The 14,011-nt window shown below is 51.3% G+C and overlaps 1 protein-coding gene across 1 annotated transcript; it reads left to right on the plus strand.

The window, feature by feature from the left end:
- The first annotated feature begins 1,346 nt into the window (after positions 1–1,346).
- On the plus strand, positions 1,347–11,320 carry PRDX6 (peroxiredoxin 6). The gene is made up of 5 exons (XM_045838788.1): positions 1,347–1,516; positions 5,415–5,571; positions 8,659–8,805; positions 9,902–10,048; positions 11,026–11,320. The coding sequence occupies exons 1-5, from the start codon at positions 1,422–1,424 to the stop codon at positions 11,152–11,154; spliced, it is 675 nt and encodes a 224-aa protein (XP_045694744.1). The 5' UTR covers positions 1,347–1,421; the 3' UTR covers positions 11,155–11,320.
- Positions 11,321–14,011: the final 2,691 nt, after the last annotated feature.

A 14,011-nucleotide genomic window follows, 5' to 3' on the forward strand; every position in this document is an offset into this window, starting at 1 on the left:
GTTTGGGTTTCTTCGGTTTCTTCTGGGCTGTCGTCTTCTCCCGTGCAGCCGCCTCCCCTGGTTGAGGCGCCACCTGCTCCTTCCCGGTGGGATCGTCTCAGTGCGGCGGCGGGGAGGGCTCCCGTGTGTCGGGGAGTCCGCCCGGGAGCCCCGTGAGCTCCGCACTGACTCTCGGGAGCTTTGTCCACCGGGGCGGGCCCCACGACCGGAGACTCTGCATCTGAACCCTCAAGTTCAGCGTTAGCTCGCTGCATTTTTAAGCATGTGCAGCAGAAACTTGGCACTCTCTTTGGGCCCCTGACCCTGTGTCCAGCCCCAGTGTTTGGCCCGGGCACACCCGCCGACTACCCCGTTGTAGCGACAGACGGGTACATGTTGCTCTGAGAGGTAACATCCTTCAGATCCCCGGTGGCTTTTCGAATGTGCATACCTTTGGTGGCCTGAGCAGTTTCATGAGTGTTTTTAAAGTAAACACGGAGATTTGAACCTCTTGAGTTGCATGGTTTGGTGGGGTTTTCTGGGTCAAGTGAATAGTGAACCATTTTCAGGTCCCCTCTGGCCACTGTCAGCCAGAGAAGTCTAATATATTTTAAAAGTGTGTCTCCCCCACTAGAACAAAAGCTCCAAGAAAAGTCCTCCTGCCTAAGTCATGCTTAGCACATAGAAAGCAAATGAATGAATCTTAAGCTTCCCACCTCCTTGGGTGGCAGAGTTGACTTGCACACAGAAGATCACATATCTTAATATTTACATTTAGATTTCAGATGTATTGTGTTATTTGAGGTTCATTGTGAGCCCTGGGAGTGGGGAGTGGAATAAAAATTAAGAATTTGGTTACATTTCCCCAAGCGCTGAATAACTCGGTGCGAGAATTTTTGCTGCAATAAGAAAGCCACTTCCTTTGACATAAGATGCTCCATATGGCTGGGTCTTGCCACATCCTCCCGTATGCCACAGTTCATGATGGCCAGGGGGGCTGGCCCAGCCAGACTCCAGATGCTCGCGCTTATCAGAGCGGGGAGTGGAAGGTCGCCCTGATGGTGGGTATGCAGGAGGGTCTGTGCGGATTTTGCGGCTCCCGGGGTGGCTGTGGGATTCTCTACGTTGGTTCCCACTGCGTTGCGCGTTCTTCCGCCTCCAAAGCCCGAGCACACTGCAGGGTCAAAACCTGCGGCGAACTCCCAGGCTCAGGCAGGGAGGGGCAAGAACGCGGCGGATTTCAGAGAGCTTCAGGGCTTCCTTGCCCTGGCCCCGCCCCTCGCCCCTGGGCCCGCCCAACTGGCCTAGGTCCCGCCCACCGCCCCGCTGCGCCCCGCCCGCCCCGCCCGCCCCGCCCCTCCAGGCCCCACTTATTCCGCACCAGCACCTCCTTCTCCAGCCGCTGCAGCGCCTTCTCTCCGTCCCGCGTCACTGCTGCCGCCATGCCGGGAGGTCTCCTGCTCGGGGACGAGGCTCCCAACTTCGAGGCCAATACTACCATCGGCCGCATCCGTTTCCACGACTATCTGGGAGACTCGTAAGTGGCCACCTCTCCGCCTGCCTTGGCCTCTGGTTACACCCAGACCTGGAGGTGCCTTCCCCGTTTCTTCTCCCCTCGCGCTCTCGCCGCCGCGCAGTCCTCTGCCCGCCGCCTACCTCCTCCCCGCCTACACCGGTTCCTGCACGTGCCTCTCGGAGTGTGTCCCCAGCCCCGCTTCGGCCATTTGATCGCCTCCCTCTCCCTAGCCTCCCAGCGTGGCTGGGCTGGCTTCAGGCGGGGGAGGGGGAGGGGAACGAGGTTGGGTTTCCGCAGGTCCCAGGAACCGGAGGTCCGTGCGGAGCCGGGTTTGTTGTCTGTTTAACTTGGTTTGGTAAACTGTGCAGGTGGCTCGGTCCAGCTGAAGCCCCGTGGGGGCAGAGACTGGGCCCCCTCAGCGGTCACCTCCCGGGACTCGTGCCCGGGATCGTGTCCCCTCCCTCCCTCGGTTCTGGAATTTGCTCCCAGGGGGAAGGTGGGTGATTAAGGCCAGAGTCCAAGGACACTCACCTGAGCATTCTGTTTGCTGCCTGGCATTTGCAGGCTTCTTGGTACAAAATGTAAAATTTAAAACCACCAGCTGCCAGATACGTGGCCAAAAGACTTGGCTAGCCAGGATAAGATTTGATAACTGCTGTGGGAGGAATCAAGAACGCTCTGTATGTAGGTGTGTCCTTCATTCCAGAACTCGCAACAGTTTGGGGGAAGGGCCTTCTGAGGTTGTTCAGTTGTGCAGTGACCCGCTCTTGCCAGGGAAGGCCTAGGAGGGTGCACCTCGGCTCTCTGAGACCCTTTGTTTCCCGGCGGTGTGACCCCACTGTCCCCCCCTCTGCCTTGCTTCCAGCAGCACGTGGTCCGGCAGTTGTACCGTATGCCTAGGAGTGAATTGATTTTATATGTGATGCTCGGGGATCTCTGTGTATAGACGGAGAGAAAGGAATTTACGGGATGAATCAGTGATCGGACAGGGTTGTGCAGAGGACTTGGGAGAGATTCTGTATGTTAGTTAGACCTAACCCTTGCAACCCATCATTAAGTCCATTTCCAGCCGCTCATTAAGGGAAAAGCTAACCTTTGTGAAAGAGAGGACTCAGCTAGGAGAAGGAGAAAGGGAACATTCAGGCCATGAAGGCGGGAACATTCAGGCCATGAAGGCAGGAACAGGCTTCAGAGATACAGTCTCATTCTCGGAATCGAGGCGTTAGTATCTCTCCAAAACTCCACGGGATTTTCAGAGCCTGTTCCTTCCCATTTCCACCCACAGCTCTCACCCCCGTAAAACAGAAAAATCTTAGCGGCACTCTTAGGCTGTGTGGATTAAAGATGAATATTAACAGGAAGCATAGTTCCTAGAGCAACAATTATAAATACTGTCACTATTTAAGCTAACTACTTTCTTAGGTATTTTTGTTGTCGTTGGCATAGTTTATTGGCCTCTGGATCTATCTTGATTTGATTAAAAGTGGTACCATCTCAGCGACCCACTGGTGGGAAGATGAGAAAAATACCCGCATCTATAAAATACTGTACAAGTCTGCCCCACCCCCAGAAGACCTCTGAGCCCTTTACATCATTGTAATGCATGGATTTTTGCTTACTATACAGGGTCCAGCACAAAGAATGCCCTTTTCTTCATTATAAAATCATAAGCATGTAATTCTGTAACATAACAATATCACACTCAAGCACACCACATGACATTTTAGGTGAAGTGTTCAAGTTAAAACTGTAAATTATTACACCCAGATTGTTACCCGGCCAACCACACTCAAGCAGGCGTTACTTCTGCCAGACTCTGTATTTTCCAGACTCCATTCTGCGTGCGATCTCAATTCAAACTGTCATTTTTGTGTGTGTTTGAGAGACGGAGAGAGAGAGAGGAGAAACATCAACTTGTTGTTCCACTTATGTATGCATTTATTGGTTCTCGTATGTGCCCTGACCAGGGATCGAACCCACAACCTTGGCGTATTGGGACAATGCTCTAACCAACTGACCTACTTGGCTAGGGCCAGACAGTTAACTCTTGATTCAGATTATTCTTTTTACAGGGGGACAAAAAATTAAAATAATTTTAAACTTTACAGACACCCACCCAGACAATTGGTCACAGCTAAGGGGCTTGGGGGCTGTGTTGGTGAGTTTATTCAGGATTAATCACTGTGTCTTCGCGCATGTGATAGAAGCTACTTCTTCACAGTACGTCTGCACCAAACAAGACGTGTGTGCCTGGGGCTTTCTGGGGGTTAGTGGGTAGGAACCGTTCTCTCAAAGGAGGAAACCCTTTGTCTTTTGAAAATGAGGAAGGAAGGAAGGAAATGGGATCGTGTAATTGACGTTCTCTCTGGCGCAGGCTGCAGCCAGAAACTCTCAGAGTTTATTCCTTTTCCAAGCCGAGTGGTGAACTGGAGCGTGGCCGCTCAGGGCGGAGGGGGTGTGGAGATGCTTAAAACAAGGTCCCGAGCGGGACCTGGAAGTGGAAGGAGAACGCCCGACTTGCCCAATTCCTTGCTCCCTGAACAAGAAGATACACCCCGTTCCATTTCTTCCCAAAAGTCTTGTCTGAGCTTTAGACAGATCCTGTTCCATAGACTCTAAGGCCTGGATGTTACTCAGAGCTACTTATTTCAAAAGATTCATGCCCCTCTCATTGCCCTTTACAAACAAGTAAACATACCAGACACCCCCTCAGTCTTAACCACATGACCCTTTCTCCCCAGTTTTCCCCGAGGGCACCCCCCATCCTTTTCGTAAGAAGATCTTTTCCTCTCCCAAAGCCATGGGAGCAGGGCGGCAGATGTAAGTGGGAAGGGGGTACCCTTGTCTCTGCCGTGTTCTTTGTGCTTCAGGAAGCTTGGCAGAGTTGGAGAGGTCAGCTTGGCACCTACGCTAGATTCGTCTGGGCGAGGGCCCTGCCGTGATGTCCCAAGTCCCTGGGAGTGTGGACAACTGAGCGTTCAATGTTCCTCCCCAGCAGAGAGAGGTGTTTGGGGTTGCCAAGGAGAATGAGACGATCCTCCAAAGTTTCTTGTGACTTAGCCTGAAACGTGCTTAAAATCTCTACAAGTTTAACCTGAGGCAGGGATGACCTAGGTAATAGTGTTCACCTAAGCATCTGTAGTTCTAGAAATCTAGCTGGTAGGTTGTCAGTTTTCATGCCCACTTGTTCTGAAGCAAGAAGGACACCGCAAATGAAGAGACAGGTAAAAGTCTCCAGCGCTCCTGTATCAAGGTACAACGACTGTGTGACCTGTTCGGCAGGTTAGCTCAGGCAAGCAGTTTCTTTCCTGAAAGGTTTTATACCCATTCACTTCAAAGAAGCCACATGTCAGCGTTAATTTTCTGTACACACAAAGGATACAGGCCTATTCATTTCAGGTTACATAAGTTGTTTATTATTGCAGTCAGGCATCTGTTCGGCCTCAGGACCGAAGGGGACACCCATTATTGGAGCTGAATGCCGGGGCTGATGTGCTCAGAAAAAATAATTTACAAGAGGGTAAGAAAAAAAAATAGTCATTTCAGTGAGCTACTTGGTTTGAGTCACACAGATTTTATTACTAAAAAGGAGTCGGGGTGGCTCCACAATTTATGAAAAGGGGCAACACCCTTAAATTAGTCTTTTCAAATATGTGTCATCTTGAGTGTCGTATCCTTGCTTTAACTGGGCTTTAAACATCGGTTTTTCTGGGGGTAAGATTAAGAAGCATTCCTCAACAGAAAAGTTTAAAAGTAATGGTCTTTATAAGCATTCATTAAAAAGAAGAAGAAGAAGAAGGTCACTCATAAAAAAAAAAAGAACGTCACTTTCGATCTCGGGTGTGTGGCTTACTCTGTTGAACATGCCGTTCGTGATAACCTCTTCATTCCGTTGTAACCCTCCCTTCCTTCACTGCAGATGGGGCATTCTCTTCTCCCACCCCCGGGACTTCACCCCCGTGTGCACCACGGAGCTTGGCAGAGCTGCAAAGCTGGCCCCGGAATTTGCCAAGAGGAACGTTAAGCTGGTCGCTCTCTCCATAGACAGTGTTGAAGACCATCTTGCGTGGAGCAAGGTATCGTATCCACGGGCATGTGCCGTGCGCTTACAAACCAGGTTACGAATTACAGAGGGGCTTGGTCTTTTCGATAGGAAGGGTTAAGGAAACCTCAGGTTCGGACTTGACTGATCATTTGAAAATCTGCCTTGGATTGCACAGTGACCTTCACCGTGTGCAATCCAAGGGCCACTGCTCAGCCCCCATCTTTCTTAGCCTATCAGCATACCCCAGGTTTTCTTCTCTTCGCTTGCAGGACACCCCATCTCTAGCTGGTCCTGCTCAGGCTCAGGCTCAGACTGAGCTCTGTCATCATCTCCCAGCCCCTGATTTATGCTGGAGTCGCCCTGGGTCGTTCCTTGGACTCTCCTCTCTCATGGACACTCTCTCTCGGGGAGCTCATCCACCCCCATCTGTACACCAACTCCCCAGTTTTCATCTCTAGGCCAGACTCTCCTGGCTTCCCACTTGGTTCAGCCCCTGCCTGCTCAGCATCTGCCCGATCTCCCATCACCTCAAACCTAACCTGTCCGGAACTGCAGTTCTGTTCTTCTTCCTGGTCCTGCTCACCTCCGCTAATGGCAACCGAGTTTCTGCAGTTGCTCAGGCCTCAGATCCGGCAGGCCTCTTTAATGCCCCTGGTTGGCCCACCTCCCGTGTCTAATTCATCAGCACACTTGTCGGCTGGGCCTGCAGAGCACATCCGGAATCCCTCCTGGAGGTCTCTTTCCCCAGGTATCTTTGTGCCCCGCCATCATCTCTTTTCAGGTCTCACCTCAGATGACACCTTCAAGGCTGCTCTTGGCTTCCTTCTCTAAAATTATAACTCCCCCCAGCTGGCGTAGCTCAGTGGATTGAACTCGGGCTGAGAACCAAAGCATCGCAGGTTCGATTCCCAGTCAGGGCACATGCCTGGGTTGCAGGCCATGGCCCCCAGTAACCGCACATTGATGTTTCTCTCTCTCTCTCTTTCTCCCTCCCTTCCCTCTCTAAAAATAAATAAATCTTTTTAAAAAAAGAAAAAAATAAAAATTTAAAAAACAATCTTTAAAAAAAAATAAAATAAAATTATAACTCCCTTCTGTGCTCCCCGTCCCCCTCTGGGTTTTCCCTTCGCACGTGCGATTTCGCCTGTGTGTTTCTCACCACCAGAGTGGAGGCTCTCCGGGGCACACCCCTGCCTTGTGCTCTGCTGGCCCGGTGCTCGGCACTCAGCACGTCCTAGGCGGTCGGTCTAGATGATCATAAACGAATCAGCTGAAGGAATTGTCTTCTTTCAACAGGAGGATTTACCTGGGCAGTAATTATGGCTGTCAATACTTAACCTGAGAACAGTTTACTGACCGTGATCCAGCGTGCTGCTGACCAATGACATAGGTAGCATGGGAGGGATGCTGACCATGTGTGCCAGGCCCCGGGCCAGACATTTCATGGTGCGGCTGAAGAGGAGGTGTGGTACTGCCTTGTGAGTGGGCCCCTGGGGCTGTAACCCTTGGCCATTCTATGCCAGCCAATCCCAGGTGTCTGAGGTTAGAAGGGTCACATCAAAAAGGGAAGGGCATTTCACTCGGAGAGTCGGTGGGACTTGCTCAAGAACGCCCTGCTGGGAAACGGTGGCGCCGCAACTTGAACCTCAAACCAGTGCTCTTTTTTGATATCGGATCACAGGGAGTGGGAATGAGCCTGGTTTAGAGGGGAATAAAGCCAGAGCACATGGCTCTTCGGTTTTCCTGGGTGTGATGTAACACCTGTCAGGCAAGTGGCGGGGCAGAGGATTGCTGCCTAGCAGTAGTTAAACAACGGATGGCTGGAGGAGGAGCTCATAGCCCGTTATGTAACACCTTTACAGGTACAGGAGCACACCCGGGCTGCTTTTATAGCTGGTGACTTCTGCCGCAGAATGTCCAGAACTGCGCTTGCATGGAATAGGAGCAGGCCCCGAGCGTCAGAAGCAGTGCCCAAACTGGCGTGCGGCTAGTTTCCTGGGAACCCCAAAGTGCCTCTAGAACCAAAGTGACCGTTCCACCAAATTGATGGTGTGGCCTGACAGGCAGCCAGTGACAGCAGAAGGGAAGGGAAGATACTAAAATTAAGGGACATGTTAAAAGTTGTTGTTACCCACTTCAAAGTGCGTTAACTCCCCTTTTCTCCTTCAGCATCTCTGTAGAGCAGTGCACACAGGCTGCACCTGCCGTTTGTGAAGTCACCTGAGCAAAGGGCAAGTTCCCTTGAAGACAGGAACTGGGTCTCCCGTGTGCTCGCCGCAGCCCTGAGCCCACTAAAGCACTGTGTCAGTGCCCTGTCAGATCAAAGAATGAAGCTAGATTCTCCCCCCACCCCACCCCCCAAAAAAACTTGCAGGGGTAGGAAAAGCAGAAACGAGTGAAGTTTTACTAGGGGAGGAGGGCAGAAAGAGAAAAGGCGAGCACACTGTCGTCCTTGAGTTCCTACTTGAAGCACTTTGTTCTCCGGGTGCGTTCCACCCGGGTGCACGTTGCCCTCTGCCCTTTCACCCACAGGAGGTTCACCCTGTCCTTGTCCTTGTCCTTGAAATATACATTCAGCTCTCCATTCTTACATTTGCTTTCGGTTTCGTGGTTTTATTCTTCATTTCTTACTGTCTTACAGTAGCTTAGTGTCGGGGTCAGGGTGCCTCTGAGACGGGGAGCAGATCTATAGAATGACCTTCGCACGTGACATTGTTTCTAGGGGCGGTGGACTTGAAGGGACCCCTTATTTTTGGTGGTTTTCACCATATTGGGGAAGCCAGAGGTGACCGTGGATTGGGATCTGACGCCACCCCACTCAGCTTTTAGAGAGGTCACTGCTGTTTCTGAAAGCAGTGAAAGCCAGCTGTGTTTTAAGAGACCTGGGCGTGAAAAGGGTCTGTGGTTGTAACGGAAGTGTGTTAGCCTGTGCTCTTCCTGTCCGTGAACGATTGGGGTGGGACCTTCCATTCATTCATCTGCTTATTAAAATTGCTTGGGATAACGGCTATGATTCTAGTCCTCTTCCCTGCCTTGCAGTGGGCCGGCTGCTCCCAGACTGAATTCAGGGGACGAGCCTGGTTTCCATTTTTCTCTTTCCCCTTCACCTGCATTTTAGGATATCAACGCTTACAACTGCGAGGAGCCCACGGAGAAGTTGCCTTTTCCCATCATTGACGACAAGAATCGGGACCTCGCCATCCTGCTGGGCATGCTGGACCCGGCCGAGAAGGACGAGAAGGGCATGCCCGTGACGGCGCGCGTGGTGAGTGGGCCAGGTCCGGTCTGTCGTCCTCGAGACCGGCCGGCTGCACGTCGCAGGACACGCTTGGACCAGCGGGAGGAGACAGGAAGATGCCTGTTAACGTCCATTAACGGTGTGACCGTGTTGGTGGCCATCTCACCGATGGTCCGAGATGCTCGTGCAGAATTCCCAGCTAAACTGCCAAACTGCTCACTTCCTCGCTGTTGGAAATCCGTGTAAAATAAGTCATTAGGATAAGGGGTCGTCCAGAACTGGGAACTCTGTCCTCTAGCTCTCCTGACAGCCCTCTCTTTCGAGGGGTGGGTCCTGTCCCCCTTCAGAAGGCAGCTCTGGGTTTCAGTTCTCGTCTGTTCTGCCCTTCCTCACTGGGGAGCCAACCTAGTCCCTCGTCTGCAAACGGGGCAGCCAGGCGGGGGCCAGGATCCACTCCCGTGAGTATTACTTCTGTGATAGTCATCCGTACTTAATGCAGTACCCGCCTGAGGCCTTGCCCGGTCAGCTCTTTGTACCGGGACAGCCAGGACCAAACAGAACTCCCTGCCAAGTGCAGAAAAATACCGTGAACACCGGGACGTGCCCCTCAAACTGACATAACACTGAGTGTCAACTGTAATTGAAAAGGTTTTTGGTTTTGGGGTTTTTTTGTGTGGGGTTTTTTTTTTTTTTTTCACTTTTTTTAAAGAAAAATAAAGCCCTGGCTGGCGTAGCGCAGTGGATTGAACGTGGGCCGAGAACCAAAGCGTCGCAGGTTCGATTCCCAGCCAGGGTACATGCCTGGGTCGCAGGCTACGGCCCCCAGCAACCGCACATTGATGTTTCTCTTCTTTCTCTCTCCCTTCGCTCTCTAAAAATAAATAAATAAATCTTTAAAAAAAGAAAAAAGAAAAATAACAAGGAGAAGAAAAGGATCGGGATCCCAGCCCTCCCCCCACCCCCCGATTAAGTGTGGTGTGTCATTCCAGATGTGTGGGTGTTTTTCGTTTGTTTTGTTTCTATCCCCTTGAGCATTTTTAATGACGGGCGAGCGTTCTGAGGGGCTTTCACAGCAAAAACACTCAGAGGACTCATCCTCCTGATGCGTCTGTGTGCTCTGCAGGTGTTCATTTTTGGCCCCGACAAGAAACTGAAGCTGTCTATCCTCTACCCAGCTACCACGGGCAGGAACTTCGACGAGATTCTCAGAGTGGTTATCTCTCTCCAGCTGACAGCGGAGAAGAAGGTCGCCACCCCGGTGGACTGGAAGGTAAAGGTGCCAAGAGAGCCGCCCCCAGCGCCCCCAGCGGGCGGGGAAGGCTGCGGGGCTGGCGTCCAGGTGGCCGCCCCGGGCTTCCTCTTGCCCAGGGCTCCTTTCCCAGCGTGCGAGTCCACTGGGGGGGTGTGTCCTCGTGGCTCTCGTGAGTTTATGGCTCTCATTTCCTCGTGAGTTTAAGCTCCTCTCAGAGGCCATGTTCAAGGTCTTGAACACTATTATATAAAACACAGGCTTCCTGTATTGCTTTCTAGCTCCTGGCTTGTTGGGACAAATGAATTGGTCAGAATGGTGTCCTTTCCTAATAAGAGGACTTTTCTTAAACCTTTAATCCTTCCCTGATGGCAAAATGCTTACAACAAAACTTAAATCCTGGCTGGAAAACTCAGTATCTTTCACTGTTCCAAAGGATTTCCCTCCCTTAAGCTTCATGAAAGCCCTGTAGAATTCTCTGACACTTGTCCCTAAGCTTGTAATGTCCAGGATCTCTGCAGTAGGTAAGACCTGGGTAATAGCACGAGAGTATCTTCATGTTGCTACCTTTTGGAAATACGCTAACCTGTATTCCAGGTTTCGTTTTTTTCTGTTGAGCAGATCGATTAAAATGCTCCATCCGTTCACTGAACATACGTTTATGGAGCCCAGACAGAGCTGTGACCCAACCGTAAAGTTCCAGCCCCCTGGGACTCACATTCCCGCGGGTACAGCCAGACAGTAAGCCAGGGTACAGTCCACTGGGTGGCGATAAGTGCCGCAGAATCATCGAGAGAGGAGGGGACGATGGGAGCTCAGAGGTGGGGAGGCGGTCTTTCCGTCCAGCTGCCACCGGACCCCTAGGGCAGGAGGCTTTGCCTGGGAGCAAGCCCGGCATGTTCAGGGAACGGGGAAGCCAGCGAGCCTGGGGTTCTGAAGTTCACGCTTGCCTTCCGGCTTGAACGTTGAACTTCACCGTTCTCAATGTCGTTCCTTAGGTCGGAGACAGCGTGATGGTCATTCCAACCATGTCGGAAGAGGAAGCCAAGGAACTTTTCCCTAAAGGAGTCTTCACCAAAGAGCTCCCGTCCGGCAAGAAATACCTCCGCTACACGCCCCAGCCGTAGGCCTGCCCCGGGGGGCTGGTGCTGGGAGCCAGGGCGTGCCAGCCGCCCACCCTCTCCAGCCTGTGTCCTGAGGCAGTTCCGTCAAAACATCCCGCTGTGGTCACAGCCACGGGCTTTAGGCTGCTGTCCTACTGGCTTATTAAATGAAAATGGCACTAAAAAAAAACTCCACGGGATTCTTTGCTTCGTGCCTTCGTCCGCATTCTGTTCGGTTCCGTTATCTCAGCGCTCTCTCCTGGCTCTCTTTGAGATGTGGTCATTACTTGAGACTCGGATGCTGTTGGATCTCTGCAGGGTTTCTGATGGATGAGGGAGGACCCGTCCCGGAGTGACCGTCAGTTTTTTGAGCTGCTCTTACCAAACCCTCTCTTCCGTTTCCCATTTTGGGGAGCCGCAGAACTTGAGGTTCTTTTTCCTCTGTCAGTCTCTTTACGTACATGACCCTAGAAGACAGAGTAACCAGAGATTCTTCCGTTTTCAGTGTTTTGATCACAGCTAAGGGAGAAAAAAACTTTTCAATTCTATACTTTTCCGGCAGGTAACTGACGTGGGGTCAGCAGGGGGAGGGGCGTTTAAATATTTTGCTAAGAAAATTTCTCAATAAATTTCTATCAAAAGAGGGAGGCTACAGGAAAGGCTCCACTTACCTGCACAGGTGTCGGAACAGAACGACAGTGCCACGTGCCTTTCACAGCTAGTTTTTCCGGGGGTCATTCGCTCCGTCGCAGCGGACACAGAAAGGGGTCGCCTTGGGGAAAGGAGGAGTGGATGACCGAAAATGTTTGTTTATAGAACTGTCCTTGCTAGGGGTGGGGTGGTACGTTGCTTTTGGGGGATCTAGCAAATAAACCCTTCGTTAAAACTGGATCAGAGAACTCTGTTGTCACATTTTGCAACACTCAGCCTGGTGTCCTGAGAGCAGAGGTTCCCTCGATGGGCGTGAAGGCAGAGACTCGAAATGTCTGATGACGAACAGGCAGGCGCAGCTGACCTCCTGTGACTTCACCGTGGCACCCGGCCCACTTTGCTCTTTCAAGGCACCTGCCTGGGTCCTGCAGTCCCTTGAGTGTGTGACTCCTGCTGTCACAAGCTCTCCAAATGCCTTAATGGGATTGCGGAGCTTCAGAATATGAATCTTGAGCTTAATGGTACACGCGTGCTTTGTACTCCAGACTCATGGTCTCTCGGACCCACGCAGTGCTAGTCCACCCCAGGTGTAGAAAGAAGTGCCGCACACCTGGCACAGCCTCTTGCAGGCAGCCCTCCGTGTTTTTATTGAGTAAAATGCCGTAAGCCCTCACCCCTGGTGCCAGGTGTTGGAGAAGTCATTAGGCCTTTCGTTTCCTTGATGAGGTGGCTGACGCTATAAAGGTGAGGACGGAGGTAAACACCCCAAGTCCTCACCGGATCCTGGGGAACGCTGGTCTGACGTGGACCGGCAGGGCTGGCTTACTGCTCTCTCTCTTCAGGTCACAGTGTGTTTTATCCTCAACGAACGCTCTCTGGTCCCGAAAGCATCTCTATGACGAACCCCTGGCTCTGTCTCCGGTCACCTACCTGTTAGGTCCCTTGCTGTTCTCTCTTCTGCTGCCCGTCGGCCACGCCATAGTGACGTCCTCATCATAGTGACAGTTCAATGTCTGAATAGCCAACGTTAATTATTCACACTTGAGTCTTTACTGCCAGGATCTTGGCCACTGAATGAGCAAAATCAAAATGGAATTCATCAACTTTTCCCCCAACAGATGATTGCCCCTCCCCACCCCTCACTTGGGCGCCAGCCCTTGGTGTTTCGTTCACCTGTATCCACACTACTCATTGATGTCAACATAAAAACACTTTAAAGGCTCAAAGAAAAGGGGTTTCTGTGCCCTCAAATTGAGTTCTGGCTGTGCTACCAAGCAGCCAGGAGGCTTGTTGAATGAATACTTTTCCAATTATAAAAGAGTACATGATGAATGTACTTCTGGGTAGAAGTGATCCTAAGTATATATTTTTTTAAAGATTTTATTTATTTATTTTTAGAGAGGGAAGGGAGGGAGATAGAGAGAGAGAGAAACATCAATATGCGGTTGCTGGGGGTTATGGCCTGCAACCCAGGCATGTGCCCTGACTGGGAGTCGAACCTGCGACACTTTGGTTCGCAGCCCGCGCTCAATCCACTGAGCTACGCCAGCCAGGGCTGATCCTAAGTATATCTTAACACACTTGGACAATGGAGAGTAGACACCCCCTGTCAAGAAGTGTTGCATTCAGTTTTCACAGAAAGTAAAGTGCATGTGTGTGCAAAGACTGATTAATTGCAAGTGAATTAATCTGTGACCGTGGTGGCTGAGAGAAGCATTAGGAATTTGAGAGGCAGTCCAGGTGGCTTTTCAAAGCAGCAGCACCTGCTCTGGCTACTAGATAGTCTTAGAAGATGAGCAAAGGATTAACTGCGGCTCTTGTGTGGACTAGCCACAGACCTGGTTTCACCTCCAACCTAAGGGCAGGAATTTGCATTGAGAAGCTCGGGGAAGGGTTGAGGAGCCAGACTGGCTGGGTCTAAAAGACCAGGTCAAGATGCCAGTTTGGGTGCAGTGCACTGGCCTTAGTGATTTACTCCATTGGACCCCACCCCTTTGGGGCAATGTGACTTCAGGAAACACAGCTGGTTCTCGCTTAAATGGCACATTAACTGGGTGAGAGGTCATCACCACCTGCTTTTCCGTGATTGGTTCAGTTGTCCGGGAGGAGAAAAACAGAGGATCATGGGACTTTCTGGCAGAAGTCTTTCTCACTCTTGAAAGTAACTGGAAACCCTTCTTTTTAGTCTCGTATTGAATGTGAATGAGAAAAACACGAGGCGTTGACTGCT

The sequence above is a fragment of the Phyllostomus hastatus genome, unplaced genomic scaffold, assembly GCF_019186645.2.
Source record: "Phyllostomus hastatus isolate PE091 unplaced genomic scaffold, TTU_PhHast_1.1 phas_contig_283, whole genome shotgun sequence".
Classification (NCBI taxonomy): Eukaryota; Metazoa; Chordata; class Mammalia; order Chiroptera; family Phyllostomidae; genus Phyllostomus; species Phyllostomus hastatus.